At 38.7% G+C, this 16922-nt stretch overlaps 1 protein-coding gene across 3 annotated transcripts in view; it reads left to right on the top strand.

Annotated features, from left to right (window-relative positions):
* wdr3 (WD repeat domain 3) overlaps positions 1-16922 on the top strand; it is a 20924-nt gene extending 4002 nt beyond the window's left edge. For all 3 annotated transcript variants that reach the window (XM_077536110.1, XM_077536111.1, XM_077536112.1), the window contains exons 6-27: positions 865-960; positions 1034-1129; positions 1226-1327; positions 3976-4076; positions 5310-5414; positions 5482-5724; positions 6966-7059; positions 7168-7269; positions 7399-7481; positions 8782-8920; positions 9015-9071; positions 9743-9843; positions 9921-10032; positions 11649-11783; positions 11856-11906; positions 14261-14326; positions 14426-14518; positions 14590-14640; positions 15305-15348; positions 15503-15631; positions 16461-16554; positions 16635-16922. In XM_077536110.1, the coding sequence (XP_077392236.1) occupies positions 865-960; positions 1034-1129; positions 1226-1327; positions 3976-4076; positions 5310-5414; positions 5482-5724; positions 6966-7059; positions 7168-7269; positions 7399-7481; positions 8782-8920; positions 9015-9071; positions 9743-9843; positions 9921-10032; positions 11649-11783; positions 11856-11906; positions 14261-14326; positions 14426-14518; positions 14590-14640; positions 15305-15348; positions 15503-15631; positions 16461-16554; positions 16635-16790 (2250 nt within the window). In that variant the 3' untranslated portion in view covers positions 16791-16922. The remainder of the gene's footprint in view (positions 1-864; positions 961-1033; positions 1130-1225; positions 1328-3975; positions 4077-5309; positions 5415-5481; positions 5725-6965; positions 7060-7167; positions 7270-7398; positions 7482-8781; positions 8921-9014; positions 9072-9742; positions 9844-9920; positions 10033-11648; positions 11784-11855; positions 11907-14260; positions 14327-14425; positions 14519-14589; positions 14641-15304; positions 15349-15502; positions 15632-16460; positions 16555-16634) is intronic.

The following is a 16922-nucleotide window of genomic DNA, read 5'->3' as shown; positions in this document are numbered from 1 at the left end:
TGTATTTATATTTTCATCCACAACCATCATAAAAACTGACATTTTCATGGGGGATTATAAATAAATAATACATTTAAAAACAAATACAAATCATTTTCTAAGAATTATATATGTCTTTAAAATGGAAATTACAATAATTTAAAAACACAAAACATTCTATTCTAATTTGGAGTGAAAATAGGATTTTGATCCTTTAAACTGAAATTTAATTATAAAAATATATTTAAAAAAAAACCTATAAATCATTTTGTAATAATTATATTTGTCTTTAAAATGAAAATGACAATAATTTAAAAGCACAAAAACAAAGTCAAAATATGATTTTGATCCTTTAAACTGAAATTAAGCCCTTATAATGGAAATTTAACAATTTCAAACATTTCATTTATTTTTTATGCTCGTCATGGATCTCATTTTATTAAATACATCAAAATAATTAATAATTAAAAATAATACAAATTAGGCATGAAGTCAAATTCATAAAATGTTTATTTGTTTGGATTAATTATTCGCAATTAAATTGAATGAATTGATTATTAATTGAATTGTATATTTGTACAGTAAAAACTTTCAATAAAAATTGTATAATAATCCCTTCTTTCACCAAGAAAAAAAAGTTTGAGTAGAGTTTGATTCTACAATAAGTTTTTTTTAAATCCAGCCACTTTTCTTTTTGATTCCTTGTACTAATCGAAATGTCTGATCTGCATAATTCAATGCGATGCATTTCCCCCCCACCGACCTCACTTAGATGAGGAAAACATTTCCTAATGACACAACGCAAAAATAGAAAAGAAATGCATATTGAATTTGTCACGTGACATTCTGTGACGTGCGTGCGTGCGTGCGTGCGTGCGTGATCAGGTGTGGGCCATGACCTTCCTGAACGAGGAGCGGCGGCTGCTGACGGGATCGTCCGACAGCGAGCTGCGAGCGTGGGACGTCAGCTACCTGCAGCAGGTGAGCCGGGACCCCGAAAGGGAAGTCGTGTGGCTGCCGATCGATGACATCGTGCGTGCATGTCGACGTCCAGGAACGGGCTGAGGGCGAGCCCAAAGTCAAGAAGGGCAAAAGTCTGCCGGAGGACGACGACGGGAATGACGAAGACGCCGACGAGAGTCCGGAAGACGTGAGGAGAAGCTTTTCCTGACGATCGATCAATTGATTGATTGATTGGCACACTTGACTGACTGACTGCTTGAATGTTTGTTTTGACGTCTTTCAGCGCATTTTGACGTGCACGAAAGCGGGCTCGCTCCTGCGCCAGGCCAGAGACAGAGTCGTGTCTCTCAGCGCCGACAGCAAGGCCGCAATCGTCGCCTGTCACGTGAGTTGCGAAAATCACACCGACGACAAACAACAAATCACAGTCACTCAAAGCCACAAAAAATTGATGTATCTGCGCTAGGGCTGCACAATATATCGAAAAAATATCGATATTGCGATATCGACCTATACAATATGCATATCACAAAGGCATGCAATAGGTTTGATATGGAATTTTATGCTTTGATCTGAATTTGACCAGTCAGACTGTCAGGTTTACCTGTTTGACATTTATTAAACATGACAAAAAAAGGAGACAAGACACTCAGTTCAAAGGTCGCGAGGAGAGCGGAGAGGAACTGATTGATACAATTCACAACTACACTCTCTGGAAAAAAATAAATCCCCTCCTCACCCTCTCTTTTTATTTGGTTTCCACGCCCCTAGTTCTATGAGTGTTCCAACCGAAAACATATTTGGAACACAGTGTACTTAACGAAAATGTGCACTGCCATAAGATAGTTTAACATTGAGAGGTAATTACAATTAAGAATACATTGAGTTTGATTATTTTGCCGCATGAAAAAAATGTAATTCTTTTATTAGATCATAAAAATGTCATTTCTTTAGGTACATGTTAAATATCGCAATAATATCGCTATCGCTATTAGGGGTGGGAGAAAAAAATCCATATCGCAATATATTGTTGCGCTCTCTGTTGCAATAAATTATCGATACACTGACGGTAGATATCGATATAATGTGTCCAGTTGTGCAGTGTACTGTTATAAATGTTTATGCACTTTAATTTGTCTCACTTTACAATGTTTACAGTTAAAAGACAGGTAGTGAGGCACTATGCAGAACTTAGTACATTGTACAAAGTTTTGGCATTGAATAAATGTATAATTAGACATTTTCCTTTTTATGGGCATTTGTTGGCTTTTTCAATCACATATCGTGATATATTCCTAATTTTTTTTTGACAAGATATAAAAAATCGTAGATATTGTGATATTATCGATATCATGAGCCAAATATCGTCACAGTATCGAATCGTGGGTTACCCGTATCGTCCCACCCCTAATCGCTATATTCAGCAACTATATCGCGTATCTCATGTTCTTCCAATATCGTGCAGCCCTAATCGGCACACTACAAATGATTGTTTTGACATTTATTGAAGTGAAATCTAGGCATAGGCCCCCGATAATCAGCATCAGCCATTTTAAATAATCAAAGTGCTAGGTCACGCTGTGCCTTACGGGAGGCTGACATGTTTTCCCGCCATCTTTCTGCTACGAATAGCCAAAGGAGAAGAACTCCAGACGTAATTAGCCTCTGGTAGTAGTTGCAGATCGTGTCGGACCCAATGAATCAACCGCCGCTTACCTTCCACAGCTGTTGCCTGTCCGTCGAGTTCCGTGATTTTAGGCTCTATTAGCTTGTCTCACAATTTGCTCATGCAAATTTTTGCTAGCTTCTCTTGGTAGCTACTATTGTTAGCCACTCCAGCTAGTCTTTGCTAGCCACTCTTGCTAGCTTTCGCCCTCCAAATGACAATTGGTGGTAGGCTTGCATGTGCTTCGAAATTGTATTGTATTATTTCACCACTAGATTGCACTAAATTCTACACACTGTTGCTTTAAAAGCTGGAGTTTGTATTTTTTTTCAAAATTTTGATGTCAATATTTTTCCTATTAGAAAATGAATATCGGTTCCAAATAACGGCTATTGGCGTCCTTGACTACTAATAATTGGCATCAGTATTGGCCCCGAAAAAAAAACATATCAGTCTATCTCTAGTAAAGTCTATAACAAAACATTATCATTCACCACCAATCGCAGCCAATCACAACCACTCCAGCCAATCGCAGAGCGGGGGGTGGCGTGTCGCAAACGGGGCCGGGCGAACGTGTCGGCTGCGTGACGTCACTCCCGCGGCAATTTGAAAGCACGCACGGATTTTTTTTTTCTTCACTCACTCATTCACACACGTAAGCTTCTGTGAGTGAGTGAGTGAGTGAGTCAAATACAGGCTGGGGAGGGGGGTTCAGGACAAAATCACCACCAAAGATTAACATAAACCCAGCTGTGTAGGCTGAGAGAAAGTTAAAGTGTGTACATCCTGTATTTAAAAAGTGCATTTTCCTGAGTGAAACCAGCATACTGGGCCTTTAACCACCAAAAGTGACTTTTAATCATTGCTATATTTGAACAAGAAGGTGGTCGTTTCCCACATTAATGCAATACTTCGCCATAAAATGACTATTTGACCACAAACATGCAAAGCAGTTGAATGCAAAAAAAAAAAAAAAAGTTTTTGCTCCCCAAAAGTAGAAAAGTCATTTAGTAAAATAGTCAATATCATTATTTCCCATGTTAAATATATATATTTTTTAATTGTATTTTGATCACAGTAGTCAAATGGACCACTTTCCTCGCCCACGTTCAAATAATCTTTTTCCATGCAAACACAGTAGTTGGATCACAAAAATGTTTTTTCTTGCCTCACAAAAGGACAAAAAAAAAATTAAGCAAAAAAAATTCCTATAGGCACATGTTCATACTTTGTGTGAACTCCAAATGTATTTGTCCCTGTATTTGTCTCTGCACTTCTGTTCCAAAGCGACCTCCCAAAAAAAAGCAAAATTGATACTTGAGCACCTTGCAAAATGTCGACTGTGAATTTTGGACATGACTGGTCAGGGCAACGATTCCATCCTGGAGGTGTTCAGCGTCCTGTCAGAGGCGCAAGTGCGCAAGAAGATGGCCAAGAAGATCAAGAAAGCCAAAAAAAAAGCAGACAAGTAAGTTGTGCACAACAAAAAAAATGGACAAAAAAAATTCATGTGGGGTTTTTCTCTCATTACAATATTTGAAAAATATTACTTTTTTCATTTCAAGTCAAACTTAGAATTATTATTTATTTATTTTTTTTCAATTACAGCGGGCACCAAACTAAAATGTTTCATTATTCAATTTATTAGATTGAGTATGATTTTCATCATTCTGTAATTGTTGTAGTGTTCTGGAAAATACTACATAGTCACTTGAGACACCTTTAAGAAAAAATAAATAAAAAATTGTCCCAACATTGAAAAATGGTTTACATGAAGTGAAAAAAAAATGCATTCAATAATGAAGCCAACTTCATTCATTTTAATGTTGGACCATTTGAAGTCATTAAGTTTGCATCACCTTACAAAAATTAATTTACATGAAGTTGAACATTTCAGGTTGTCACTAAATGAATTATTTACATGAGTCAAAGGAAAATGATTAGTTCTGGCAGAAAACTTAACGTATTTTTTGTCTTATACTTTTTTGTATTTTTTGTCCTAATACAATTGTATTTCTTACCCCCAAAATATTCTCTAATATGTATTTTTTTTTCTCATTCTTAAAACATCCTTGTCTATTTTATTCTAATATTTACACATGTAGTTTTTCTCTAAATTGTGTGCATATATGTGTAATATTTGTTATTGTTTATTAGGGCAGTAACGCTATCCAAATGTCATGATATGATATCACGATAAGATAATTATCATGATATTGTGGGGAGGTTGGTGATATTTAGAAAAGGTCACAATATTGTAAAAAAAAAAAAAAAAAGAGCTCATACTAAAAAAAAGCACAATGTTGCGCTTTTGTACATATCACTGTTATTATTATTATGCTTTATTATTATGTTATTATTATTATGTTATGTTGTTAATGCACACGCACATACTGTCTTGCTTCAAAGGAATATTACGTTCCCCTTCATCTGACAATTACTGTAGATTTTAAACATCGAAGGGCCAAAACATGCTTTGTGAAAATTAAACTGCACTAAAGAATTAGCCACCAGAGGGTGCTACAACTGCACAAATGGACATTTTTAATAGATGTGTTGCATTTAAATATCATGAACATGACAACGACAATATTGTGGCAGTTTTAATATCACAATATCGCGCTTATCGTTCCATCCCTATTGTTTATTGAGGAAGCATTTCAAAGGTTATTGAGTGTCATGTGCGCGTTTCCCGCTTCAGAGCGTCGCCGGCGGACGAGACGGCGTCGGAGGAAGTGCACGTGGAGATGACGCTAAAGGACGAGATCGTCCGCCTGAGCGACATCAAGGCCTCCGCCAAGATCAGGTGTGACGTCTTAAACGGCGCGTTTTGGGGGATCATGCGCCATTTTGACGCCGCTCGTTGTTCTCAGGTGGGCCGACTGCCTGTGGTGCGGCGGCGCCGGCGGCGAGCTGAAGGTGGCGCTGCTGCTGCAAAACAACACGGTGGAGACGTACAGCCTGAAGACGCGCGACAAGTCGGCGGCGGCGACGGCCAGCAAGACGGCGCGCCTCACGTTGGCCGGCCATCGCAGCGACGTGCGCACGCTGGCCTTCAGCTCCGACAACCTGGCCGTCATGTCGGCGTCCGGCGACACCGTCAAAATCTGGAACAGGTCGCCGAATCCTTTTCAATGGCTGCCGCAAACGTTCGCTATTAACATTCTCTGCTTTGAAGTCCATATCCACAAATTTCATGAAGTATGCAAGGTTTTTGAATAGATTTATGTGTCAATAATGAAACCATTCTTTACTTTTTTACAAGTGCTGTAAACCTTTTCGTTTATATTTTTTATCTTGTGTTATTTTTATTTTCACAAGTTTCACAAATGTGTTAAGACAAAAAAAAATCCTTGGATGTTTACGTCCTTGAATTTTGAGAAAAGAAAGTATTTGAATCCTTGAAATATCAACTTTATAATATTATATAACTTGAAATGACAATGACAAAAAAAATGAAAACAAGAAAGTAAAATAAGAATAGAATAAACAAACTGAAAAAAACCAGAACAAATAGTGCGTTTTGGCCTCTTGGGGGCAGTGTGGTGCCATGCATCAATTGGGCTACACACTTAAAGTGAGTATAGCTTAGAAGAAAGTTGCGATTGAATTCTATGAAAATAACTCGTTTTTCATACACTGGGAAGAATTTGTGCCTTTGCATAGTGTTATCTCATCTGTGGGTATGTGTTACCACAGCATTTGTGTATGGATATTCCTTTGAAGGAAAGACGCTCCCAAAGTCGATGCTAACTGCCTGTTAGCATTGGCTAACTTCCTGTTAGCGCTAGGCTAGCGATGTTTTAAAAATGAAGCATGTTTTGTATTCAAATATATGTTGGCTGTAATTCTTAACGTTGTGTATTTAGTTTGACAGTTAACTCCAACTGCAATGTCATGAAACAGCTTAAAGGACGCGTAGGGACAACAGAATAACTTACGCTACACCCTTGCTAGTTGCTAATGCTACGCAAGCAAAATGGAGCATTCGGGGTACTTTCACAGCGCCAGAAACTTAGTCAATTCATTTTTATTTATATGGCGCTTTCAAACTGCCTTAGCTGTCACAAAGTACTTTGCAGAAACATAACAAAACACATAACATAAAACATTAACAGAAATACAATACATGTTTGAAGTGTTTTTAATGACCTTAAAAAAAAAAAAAGGCAAGACAAGGGGAAAATAATCAACTAATTGGCCAATAATCGGCCGATTATAATCGGCGGCCAATTAATCGGTCGGCCTCTAATCTTACATAAACAATATCTTATGCAGGAATAATGCAACTGTTATTGTACAAAATCAAATCACTGAAATGATGATTGAATGATAAAATATTTGTTTTGCGCTTCAGGTCGACGCTGCAGGTGGTGCGCACCATGGCGTGCGAGTACGCCCTGTGCTCCCTCTTCGTGCCGGGGGATAGGCAGATCATCCTGGGGACCAAGGTGAACCCCCCTCCCCGCCCGTGACGCTGTGATGCTCCGCCCCCTTAGCAAACTTACGTCTTAGCCAATCACGTGTTGTGTTTTTGCTTTTGTTTGGGGCGGCGTCAGAGCGGGAATCTGCTGATCTTTGAGTTGGCATCGGGAAGCCTCCTGGAGACGCTAGATGGCCACCGGGGGGCGCTGTGGTCCCTGTGCCTGGCGCCAGACCAGGTACAGGCAAACTTGGCAACAAACACCGCTTCCTCTCCACACTTTTTGTCTTTTCTGCTCTTTTCGCTATTTTTTTTCTTTTTCCAGTTTTTAGTTGTTTGAATTTGCAATGTTTGTTTGTGTGTGTAGCGGGGCATCGTGACCGGAGGTGCGGACAAGACGGTGAAGTTGTGGGACTTTGAGTTGGTGAAGGACGAGGCCAGTGGGCACAAGTAAGTTTCAAATGTTGAACTTTATTCCAAAAACTATTTTGAGTGCGCCACCTAGTCCACGGCATGTACATTAGAAAAAGATTTATTTTTTTCATTTTATCTTCCGTATTGCTTTTTTTTATGTTTCATTTCCCCTCATGTTTTTCTTTTCTTTCTTCTCATTTGTTCCCTTGTTTTTTCTTTTTTTTTTCACTTTTGATCATTTTTGCTTTTCTTGCATGTTTTCCTTCTTTTTTCTATTTGCATTTTCTTTGCTGTTTTTCTTTTTTAATTTTTATCTCCTTTCTTTCATTTTTCATTTCCATCCTATTTTTCCCTAATTTTTTACCTCTTATTCCATTTTCTGCTCTTTTTTTCAATTATTTCTGTTTATTTTATTTTATATTTCTGTCACATTTCTCTTATTTTCATTTACATTTTCTTTTGTTTTATTTTATTTTTTCTTTTTCGTTTTTTTTTCCTCTGAGTTTTTTATTATTTTTGTACCATTCCCCCTTTTTCATGTATTTCTTTCATTCTTCTCATTTGTTCATCTGTTTTCTTTTTCACTTTTGATCATTTTTGTTTTTCTTGCATATTTCCTCCTTTTTTCTATTTGCATTTCTTTACTGTTTTTCTTTTCATTTTTTCTTCTTTGTTTCATTTTTCATTTCCATCCAATTTTTCCTCATTTTTAAAAAAAAATACTTATTTCATTTTCTGCTCTTTTTTTCAATTATTTTAATTTTTTCCTTTCACATTTCTCTTATTTTCATTTCCATTTTCTTTTATTTTTTGTCTTTTTCATGCTTTTTCCTTGTTCTCTTTTTTCTTATTTTTTGTACCATTCCCCCCTTTTAATGTATTTCTTTCATTCTTATTTGTTCATCTGTTTGATTGTTTTTTCATTTTTTATGATTTTTGTTTTTCTTGCATATGTTCCTTCTTTTTTTCTATTGCATTTTCTTTGCTGTTTATCTTTTTAATTTTTTAATATTCTTTCGTTTTTCATTTCCATCCCATTTGTCCTCATTTAAAAAAAAAAAAAAAACTTCTTATTTAATTTTCTGCTCTTTTTAAATTCCTTTAATTTTTTCTTTCACATTTCTCTTATTTTCATTTATATTTTCTTTTATTTTTTTGTCTTTTTTCTGCTTTTTTTCTTATTTTTCTACCATTCCCTTTTTTCATGTATTTCTTCCATTCTCCTTTCCTCTTTCTCTTTTTGTACCATCCCCCCATCTTTTCTTGCCCCTTTCTTATTTCTCCTCTTCGATGTCTGCTACTTTCCCTCGTTTTTTTTCTTCTTCTTCTTTCCCAGGCGTCTGACGTTGAAGCACACACGCACGTTACAGCTGGAGGAAGACGTGCTGTGCGTGAAATTCTCTCCCGACCAGCGGCTGCTGGCCGTCTCCCTGCTGGACTGCACCGTCAAAGTCTTCTACGCGGACACGCTCAAGGTAAAGGCCGCCGGTTGGGCGGAGACGAGGAGCGCATTCGGAAAAGGGAACGATGGCCATGCGATCGCTCGTCTCGTCTCTCGTCTGTGTGCAGTTCTTCCTGTCGCTGTACGGACACAAGCTCCCCGTCCTCTGTCTGGACATCACACACGTGAGTGAGATGAAAATGTTCGCTGGTGAGACTTGAGTTCAAGTGTCTGCTGCTTCAATTTGGATTCTTCAGTTCCTTTCGTTGAATTTTTTTGCAATGGCCAAGAAAAAGATTCTAGAAGCAAAAGTGAAGGAACATTTTAAAGTTTCATTTAATCAACTTAATAAAAATGTATGGGGTGCATAATGAAGACAGAGGTTTTTAATTTGAATTTTTTATATTTTTTTTTTAAACAGAATTTTCCAAAACTACTAGCAGGTGAAACGGGGAAGTATTTTTTTTCTGTTATTTTTTTAGTTAACATTTTTCTTAACATTAATTAAATAGTACTGTTTATTTTTCCCTTTTTTTTTTTTTTTACTTGTGAGGAAGTTGAAAAATATTTTTACATTTTACAAGTGATTGCATTTTATAATACACGTTTGTATATGTAAATACAATTTAATTTTATTTCCAAGGAAGAGGTAAAAAATGTGTGCTGTACTTTTAACTTAATTATTTTTTTTAACTATTTTACATTTTATAAAGCAATATTTTCATGCATTCATTTTCTAATGTGCGGTAAAATGTATTTGTTCAACAAAAATGTCATGCAAACGTTTAGTTGCAGATGTGGATACTAGATCTCGGTTTCCAAACTAATGAAAGATGGTTGGTGTGCGCCCCCTCAGGACAGCACGCTGATCGCCACGGGCTCGGCGGATCGCAACGTGAAGATCTGGGGTCTGGACTTCGGCGACTGCCACCGCTCCATGTTTGCGCACGACGACAGGTCGGTCGCACGTTGAGACGGTGTGAGCCCGAAAACTGGCCCGCCAATACCTCACTTTGGACTTCCCGTGTGCGCAGCGTCATGTTCCTGCAGTTCGTCCCCAAGACGCATTTGTTCTTCACGGCGGGGAAGGACAAGAAGATCAAGCAGTGGGACGCCGACAAGTTTGAACACATCCAGACCTTGGAGGTCAGTCGCTCTCTCTCTTTCTTGGACAGAAATGTGTGTATTGTACAGGGTCCCACTCTGTTTACAGTCAACAAATACTACCCCCCCCCCCCCAAACTAACATAATTATCATCTGACAATATACATCAATACTCCTGCCCAAAGATGAACATCATCAAGGGAACTTACAGTCGTCATTTTCTGTAAGCATAAAAAGCAGGATTGAAGAGGACTTGACACTCAAGAACCTTCAGCAAAAACCACTGACCTGTATATATGACTGGATAGCCGATAGCCCATACACCATCTTGGTACTCCCACCTCGTGAGCAGACGACTGTATAAACTATAGGCTGTCTTTTGTTGAATTACAGTTATAGTTCTTTAATTTAAAGAATATACAAGTTTCCTCCTGTAGTTTAATACATGCCATCATGAAGCACATCATTTACACATGTATTTAAGGCAAGTTGTAAAATGTCTGAATCCTCTTGTTTATGTTTAAAAATTTGAAAACGCCATAAATCATGCTATTTCTACGAGTAAGTACTGTCTCAAATGTTCTCCAATTTGGATACTGTAAATGTATCAGATGGTATGGCGAAAAACGCTTCTTGGGAGTAGCAATATGGCGTCCTCGCCACCTCAAAAGTCTTGGCCTAGCGGCCTTCCAGTCATATATGTATAGAGATCAGTGGCAAAAACAAGCCTGAGCTTGAAATACTTCCTGTTTTCATTCTTCTTCTTTCAAATGTACTGTGTCAAACATACTCGCCATCTAGTGGTTGATGGTTGGAATTAGACCCAAAATAAATGGGAGGCAGAACAAAATTAGTTATACACTATACAATTTTTTTTTCTTGTGAACTATCAGATGATAGGATTCATAATCATTAGTGTTCTGTTTTCATCAGATTACCGTTTTTTTTTTACTCGTATGTTCTTTTCTTGATCTTTCCTTTTTCCGTTGCTTTTCCCTTTTGACACGACGTGAAGAGGTAGGACTCAGACGCAGATGGTAAGTTGGCCAACAAGGCTGCAGTTTTAATGACAGGAAACACAAGACGCCTCTTAAAGAGGGAAAAAATGCTGAACAAAAAGAGCTCCAAACTGGAGAGACAAAAAGGGCACTCAAAAACGGGGACAACAAAAAGCGCTCCGCTAGGGAGGAAAACAAGGGGCAAACTAAGGGCGCAAGGCAAGGCAAGGCAAAAACAAGGACTGTGGTTCAAGGGCTGTGAGGACGCTTCCATGCACGGGTTGTGACACTTCGGCAAACTGCAGGTGGTGGGTGATGGCTTTTATGACCGGGGTGATTGGTAGCAGGTGAAGACAATCAAGGGCGTGGACCGGTAATGAGCTGAGCAGACGGAAGGGTAAGTGACCTGAGGTGAGAGGGGAGTTGGTGATTTCAAAATAAACCAGGAAACATGACTACAAAATAAAAGCATGGCCCGCCACCAGCGTGGCGGCGTGACACCTTTCCCGTCCTGTTAGCTTCATTTCTTCCCTTTTTTCCTCGCAGAAACTTCGGCAACGGCCATCTTTTGTTGGATTTCATAATAATCTGAAACCGACTGTATACTATTAATGCATTTGTAAAACTTGAAATGAATTTTATTTTTTTTCTTTTCCAAGGGCCACCATCGTGAGGTGTGGTGCCTGAGCATCAGCCCCAACGGCGACCATCTGGTGTCGGCGTCGCACGACAAGTCCCTGCGCCTGTGGGAAAGGACCAGGGAGCCCGTCATCCTCGAGGAGGAACGCGAGATGGTAAGGAACAAAACGTCATCATCATTTTGACGCTTGATGTCATTGAGCCATATTTCTCATTCGTTTTGACAGGAGCGAGAGGCGGAGTTTGAGGAGAGCTTGGCCAAAGGTGACGCTCCAGTGGTAAGTTGCCATCTCGGCATACGTCGCTTCTGTTCGCATATTAGCATGTTTTGGTGGTAAGTTGCCGTTTCGGCGTACGTCGCTTCTTTTAGCATGTTTCGGTGGTAAGTTGCCATCTCGGCGTACGTCGCATCCGTTAGCATATTAGCATGTTTTGGTGGTAAGTTGCCATCTCGGCGTACGTCGCTTCTGTTAGCATATTAGCATGTTATGGTGGTAAGTTGCCATCTCGGCGTACGTCGCTTCTGTTAGCATATTAGCATGTTATGGTGGTAAGTTGCAGTCTCGGCGTACGTCGCTTCTGTTAGCATACTAGCATGTTTTGGTGGTAAGTTGCCATCTTGGCGTACGTCGCGTCCGTTAGCATATTTGCATGTTTTGGTGGTAAGTTGCTATCTCGGTGTACGTCGCTTCTGTTAGCATACTAGCATGTTTTGGTGGTAAGTTGCCATCTCGGCGTACGTCGCATCAGTTAGCATATTTGCATGTTTTGGTGGTAAGTTGCTGTCTCGGCGTACGTCGCTTCTGTTAGCATACTAGCATGTTTTGGTGGTAAGTTGCCATCTTGGCGTACGTCGCTTCTGTTAGCATATTAGCATGTTTTGGCACATGCCAGACGGAAGCAGCCAGCTGTGATGTGCACTACATTGCGCGAGATTTTTTTGAAAAGAAGCTCACTGTGGAAACATGCTTTCGTGTAGTCGCAAACTGACCGTAACTTTCTGGTTGTAAGGTCATCATATTAGCTTTCATCTTAGCTACATTAGACACATAGAGACATAGAAACATGGTTTCATAGTGGTGATTGTGTCAGTTGATGATACCAGGATGTTAGCATGCAAGCTGTTCGCATGTTAGCATTGGATCGGTTGGTTGTAAAATCTTTCTTGTCATGTTGCTATTATGAAAAGCGACCGATCCATATATATGACTGCATAGCTGATAGGCCAAGACGTTTGAGGTCGCAAGGCCGTCATATTGCTCCTCCCAAGAAACGTTTCTCGCCATACCACCATTTACAGGATCCTAAGATGCTAGCATAAAACAGAATGTGAATGCTTTTTGCACACAAAAACATTCTAAACTGCATTAGATTTTTTAAATCACAGAAATATTACTATATATGACCTAAGTTAACGTCTGACGACATGTTTTCCTTCTCTTGTTGGCTGATAAATTCGGCTTCTGTTAATCTGATGATGATCATGAATAATGTTATTAATGGAACGCTGCTGAAGTGACGTGATTTTAAGGTGCCATCTGATTGGACAAGGAGTTTTGTGCCAAGTAGACTGACATGGCATCCTATATTTATTTTTTTGTGCGGGATTTAGTTGTTTTAAAAGTTAGCTGATTTTAGAAGTTAGGTGAAAATCCTTTTTCTTTAGCCCCAGCACCCAAAGATGCAAAAGAGGGTTATAGGCATTGCTTAAAAATAGATGAATGAAAGAACTTCACTATACTAGTAATTTATGAGAGGTGACTACTGCTGTCTACTGACTTAGAATGAATGGATGGGTTTTTATTTGTCATTTAACTATAAGTTACTATTTCCTAATTATCAGTAATACTACTGCTATTACTAGTAATTAATAGTTAATTACTACGTAATTTTCACATAATTTATCCTTCAATTTGCTTCATAAGCATTAAGCTTAGCATTCAGCCTTTCAGCATTCCCACGCAATTTCTCCAGAAATGGCACTTTGTCTAGTTGATACAGTAGTCTGCTTGCGAGGTGGGAGTAACAAGATGGCCGCCCTGTGACTTCAACGGCTTGCACAGGCGTGTATGCGCTATCCAATCATATATATATAGGTCAGTGGTTCCTAGTGTTGATTGATGAGACCAGGATGTTAGCATGCAAGCTGTTAGCATTTGATCGGTTGGTGTAAAATCCTTCTTGAGTTGCTATCATGCAAATCATATGTTAGCATTCAACATGTCTCAGCAGTAGCACATTAGCACTCGCCATGTGAGACCGGTTGTTAGCATGCTAGCATTTCAAGTCCCATTTGAAAAGGTACCTGACTAAAGGTGTCAAAGTGAAATGAATCGCCGATTGTGCGTTCTGTAAACTGGATAGCTAACCAACTGTTAGCATGAGTCGGATTAAGTGTCGTCGCGTGTTTGCGTGGCAGTTCTGCCTGGCAGAGGGACGCTGAAGAGACGAGACGTTAGCATAGTTGTTAGCATGTTGCGTTTGCTCAATTTAGCTGACTTAAAGGTGCATAAGCATGAAATCTTGACTGCTCTGCTGTGGCATTTCCTCTACGTTTTTGCATGCTAGCTGTTAGCATTCGATCTGTCTTCTAGTTTGCAGCCAATCACGTGTTTCCTTGGTGATTCCGCAGGTACCTGGAGAGACAGCAGGCGAAGCCGCACCAGCCAGCAAGAAAACAGTGGAGACGGTCAAAGCTGTGAGTTGACTTTAGCAGAACGCATTACGATGAGCATTTTTAATGGGAATGTTGTTCATGGGAAAAAGCTGATGATGAAAATGTGTCCTGACTAACCAGGCCGAACGCATCATGGAGGCTCTGGAGCTCCTCCGTGGGGAGAACAGGAAGCTGGAAGAACATAAATACGCCTGCGAGCGAGCCGGGAAGGAGGTGAGACAGTCGTCACGTAAAGTCGGCGTTATCTTTCAGTTTTGGTGACGCTTTCTCTGTTTGACTTGCAGTTGCCTCTCCCCGAGCCAAATCCCGTCCTTGTGGCCTTTGGAAACATTTCAGTGAGTCTTCTTTTTTTTTTTTTTTTCCTTTCTTCTCTCCAGTAGCAAATGATGGAAATGGAATTAATTGATCTTTTCCAAGATTTCTTTTTTTTTGACAGTGGATAGTCAAACCTTGTTCTCGTATTAGCTTTGTAGGCAATATTTGAAGTCATATTCCTCATTTAATAATAATAATAATAATAATAATAATAATAATAATAATAATAATAATAAATCATAATCATAATAATAATCATCGCTTCCCCAAAACATGAATTTTTTTATTTACACTTTTGCTTGTCTTTGCTCCTTTTTATCTACCGGTAATTTCTTATTTTTTCCCTATTTTTGGCCTCTTTTTTTTTATGTTTTGTTTTTTTTCACTTCTCGTTGTTGTCCTTCATTACTTGACCCTTTGACCTTATTATTATTATTATTTTTTGGTATTTTGGGCCATTTTCATTTTGTTGTCATCTTTTAATCCCTTACTTTCCCCTTTTTTTCTATTTTCTTTCCCCTTCCAGATGTCTTTGTTGTGCATCACATTTGTCCCATAATTGTAAGCCGTATTTGTATTTATTTTTCATCTGGCCTGAGTTTCAGATTTGACCACCGCACTGCCGTTTTGTTTTTTTGTTTTAAATTGTGTGCTTATTTGTTTGTGTGTGTTTGTCACTTGCAGCCATCCCGCTACGTTCTTGATGTGGTCAAGAAAGTCCGATCCAGGTGAGAGGCGGCTCTCAAAAAAAAAAAAAAAAAATTAGCACCAGCATGACCTACGTTGCGCTCAATTAAATGAAATGAATGAGTGATGAAATGCAAGTGTTACTGTGTTGTTGTGTACTTGTGTCAGTTATTTATGTGTGTTGTTTGTTGCCAGCGAGCTGGAGGTGTCTCTGCTGGTGTTGCCGTTCCCGTACGTCCCCGATCTGCTGGAGCTTTTCAACGGCTTCATCCGGAGCGGTCTGGAGGTGGAGCTGGTGTGCCGCTGCCTCTTCTTCCTGCTCAAGTCAGTCCAACGACAATAATGCCCACATTACAAATGTACTAAACCAGGATTTGAGACAAGCTGGAGGAGGAATTTTTTTTTTTTTTTTTTTTTTTTTTTTTTTTTTTTTTTTAAATGACCAGGACAATTTGTCATACATGTTGAAAAGTTGTAAAAAAAAAAAAAAAAAAAAAAAGAAAAAAAAAGCCTTATTATAAATGGTCGTTTTTTGTTTTTTGTTTTTTTTTAATTGAAAAAAAAAAAAAAAAACTTACCATGGTCATTTTTTTTTAAGATACCTTATGATGATGTATGGTCATCTTTTTTTAAAATGCCTTACGATACATAATTTATTCTAAATATCAAAAATCTCATTCATATAATAAATATTTCTTTCCATAATTGTTTGATTTGTAGCCCAAGTTTCAGGAAAATTTGTCACATTTTATTTGTATGTCCAAAATAAGAAAAATGAGCCTTATTTTATTCTTATCAAAGATCAAAAGAAATTATTTTGTTGTATTTGTTTTTTACCCGTTAAAAAACAAAGTTTACAAAATAGTTGTGCATTTTTTTTTATTTTTTTTTGTAATATGTCAAACTGATTTATTTTCATCCAAGAAGTCAGTAAAATTTGTCCGACATGCCATTTTATTGAAAAAGTCTCAGCAAATGTTAATTTATGTATTTTGTAGAAATATTTTTTTCAAAATTTAGACCAGAGTTGGTGCAGCATTTCATCGTTTTTGTTTTACATTTAAACTGTTAATCCAATTCATTGGTATTCAATCTTTCACCTCCTCCCACCCCAACAAAGTGACGACCCTGCCGCCATCTTTCTTTCCCTCAGAATTCATTTTGGTCGGATCTGCGGCAGCCAGAAGCTCCTCTCCATCATCGACGACCTGCGCACCAACACGCTCTCCAAAGTACAAGACATCCGCGTAAGTCAAGCACGTGAAATTTGACCTCTGCTTCATCATCCTCATCCTCATGGTGGCGTTTTTCTCCTCCCTCCCTGCAGGACGTGATGGGCTTCAACAGCGCCGCCCTGCATTTCCTGCAGCGCGAGTTGGAGAGCAAAGAGGAAGTGATGTTCTTCGCCGACGCCACGGGACGACTGGCCGACAAGAAGAAGCGGCGGAGGAAGCGCGACAGGGTCATCCTCACCGTCGCATGACGGCGTCACATTTTCTTCTCCCTGTATTTTTTTTACAATAACAATAAAATATCTGAACTTTTTTGTTTTTGTTCCCAATGAAGACGAGTGTAACCTTTCAAACGACTTCATGGTTTAAAAAAAATAAATAAA

This window comes from Festucalex cinctus, chromosome 11, assembly GCF_051991245.1.
Source record: "Festucalex cinctus isolate MCC-2025b chromosome 11, RoL_Fcin_1.0, whole genome shotgun sequence".
Taxonomy (NCBI): domain Eukaryota; kingdom Metazoa; phylum Chordata; class Actinopteri; order Syngnathiformes; family Syngnathidae; genus Festucalex; species Festucalex cinctus.
This window is presented reverse-complemented; position numbering and strand designations above follow the sequence as displayed.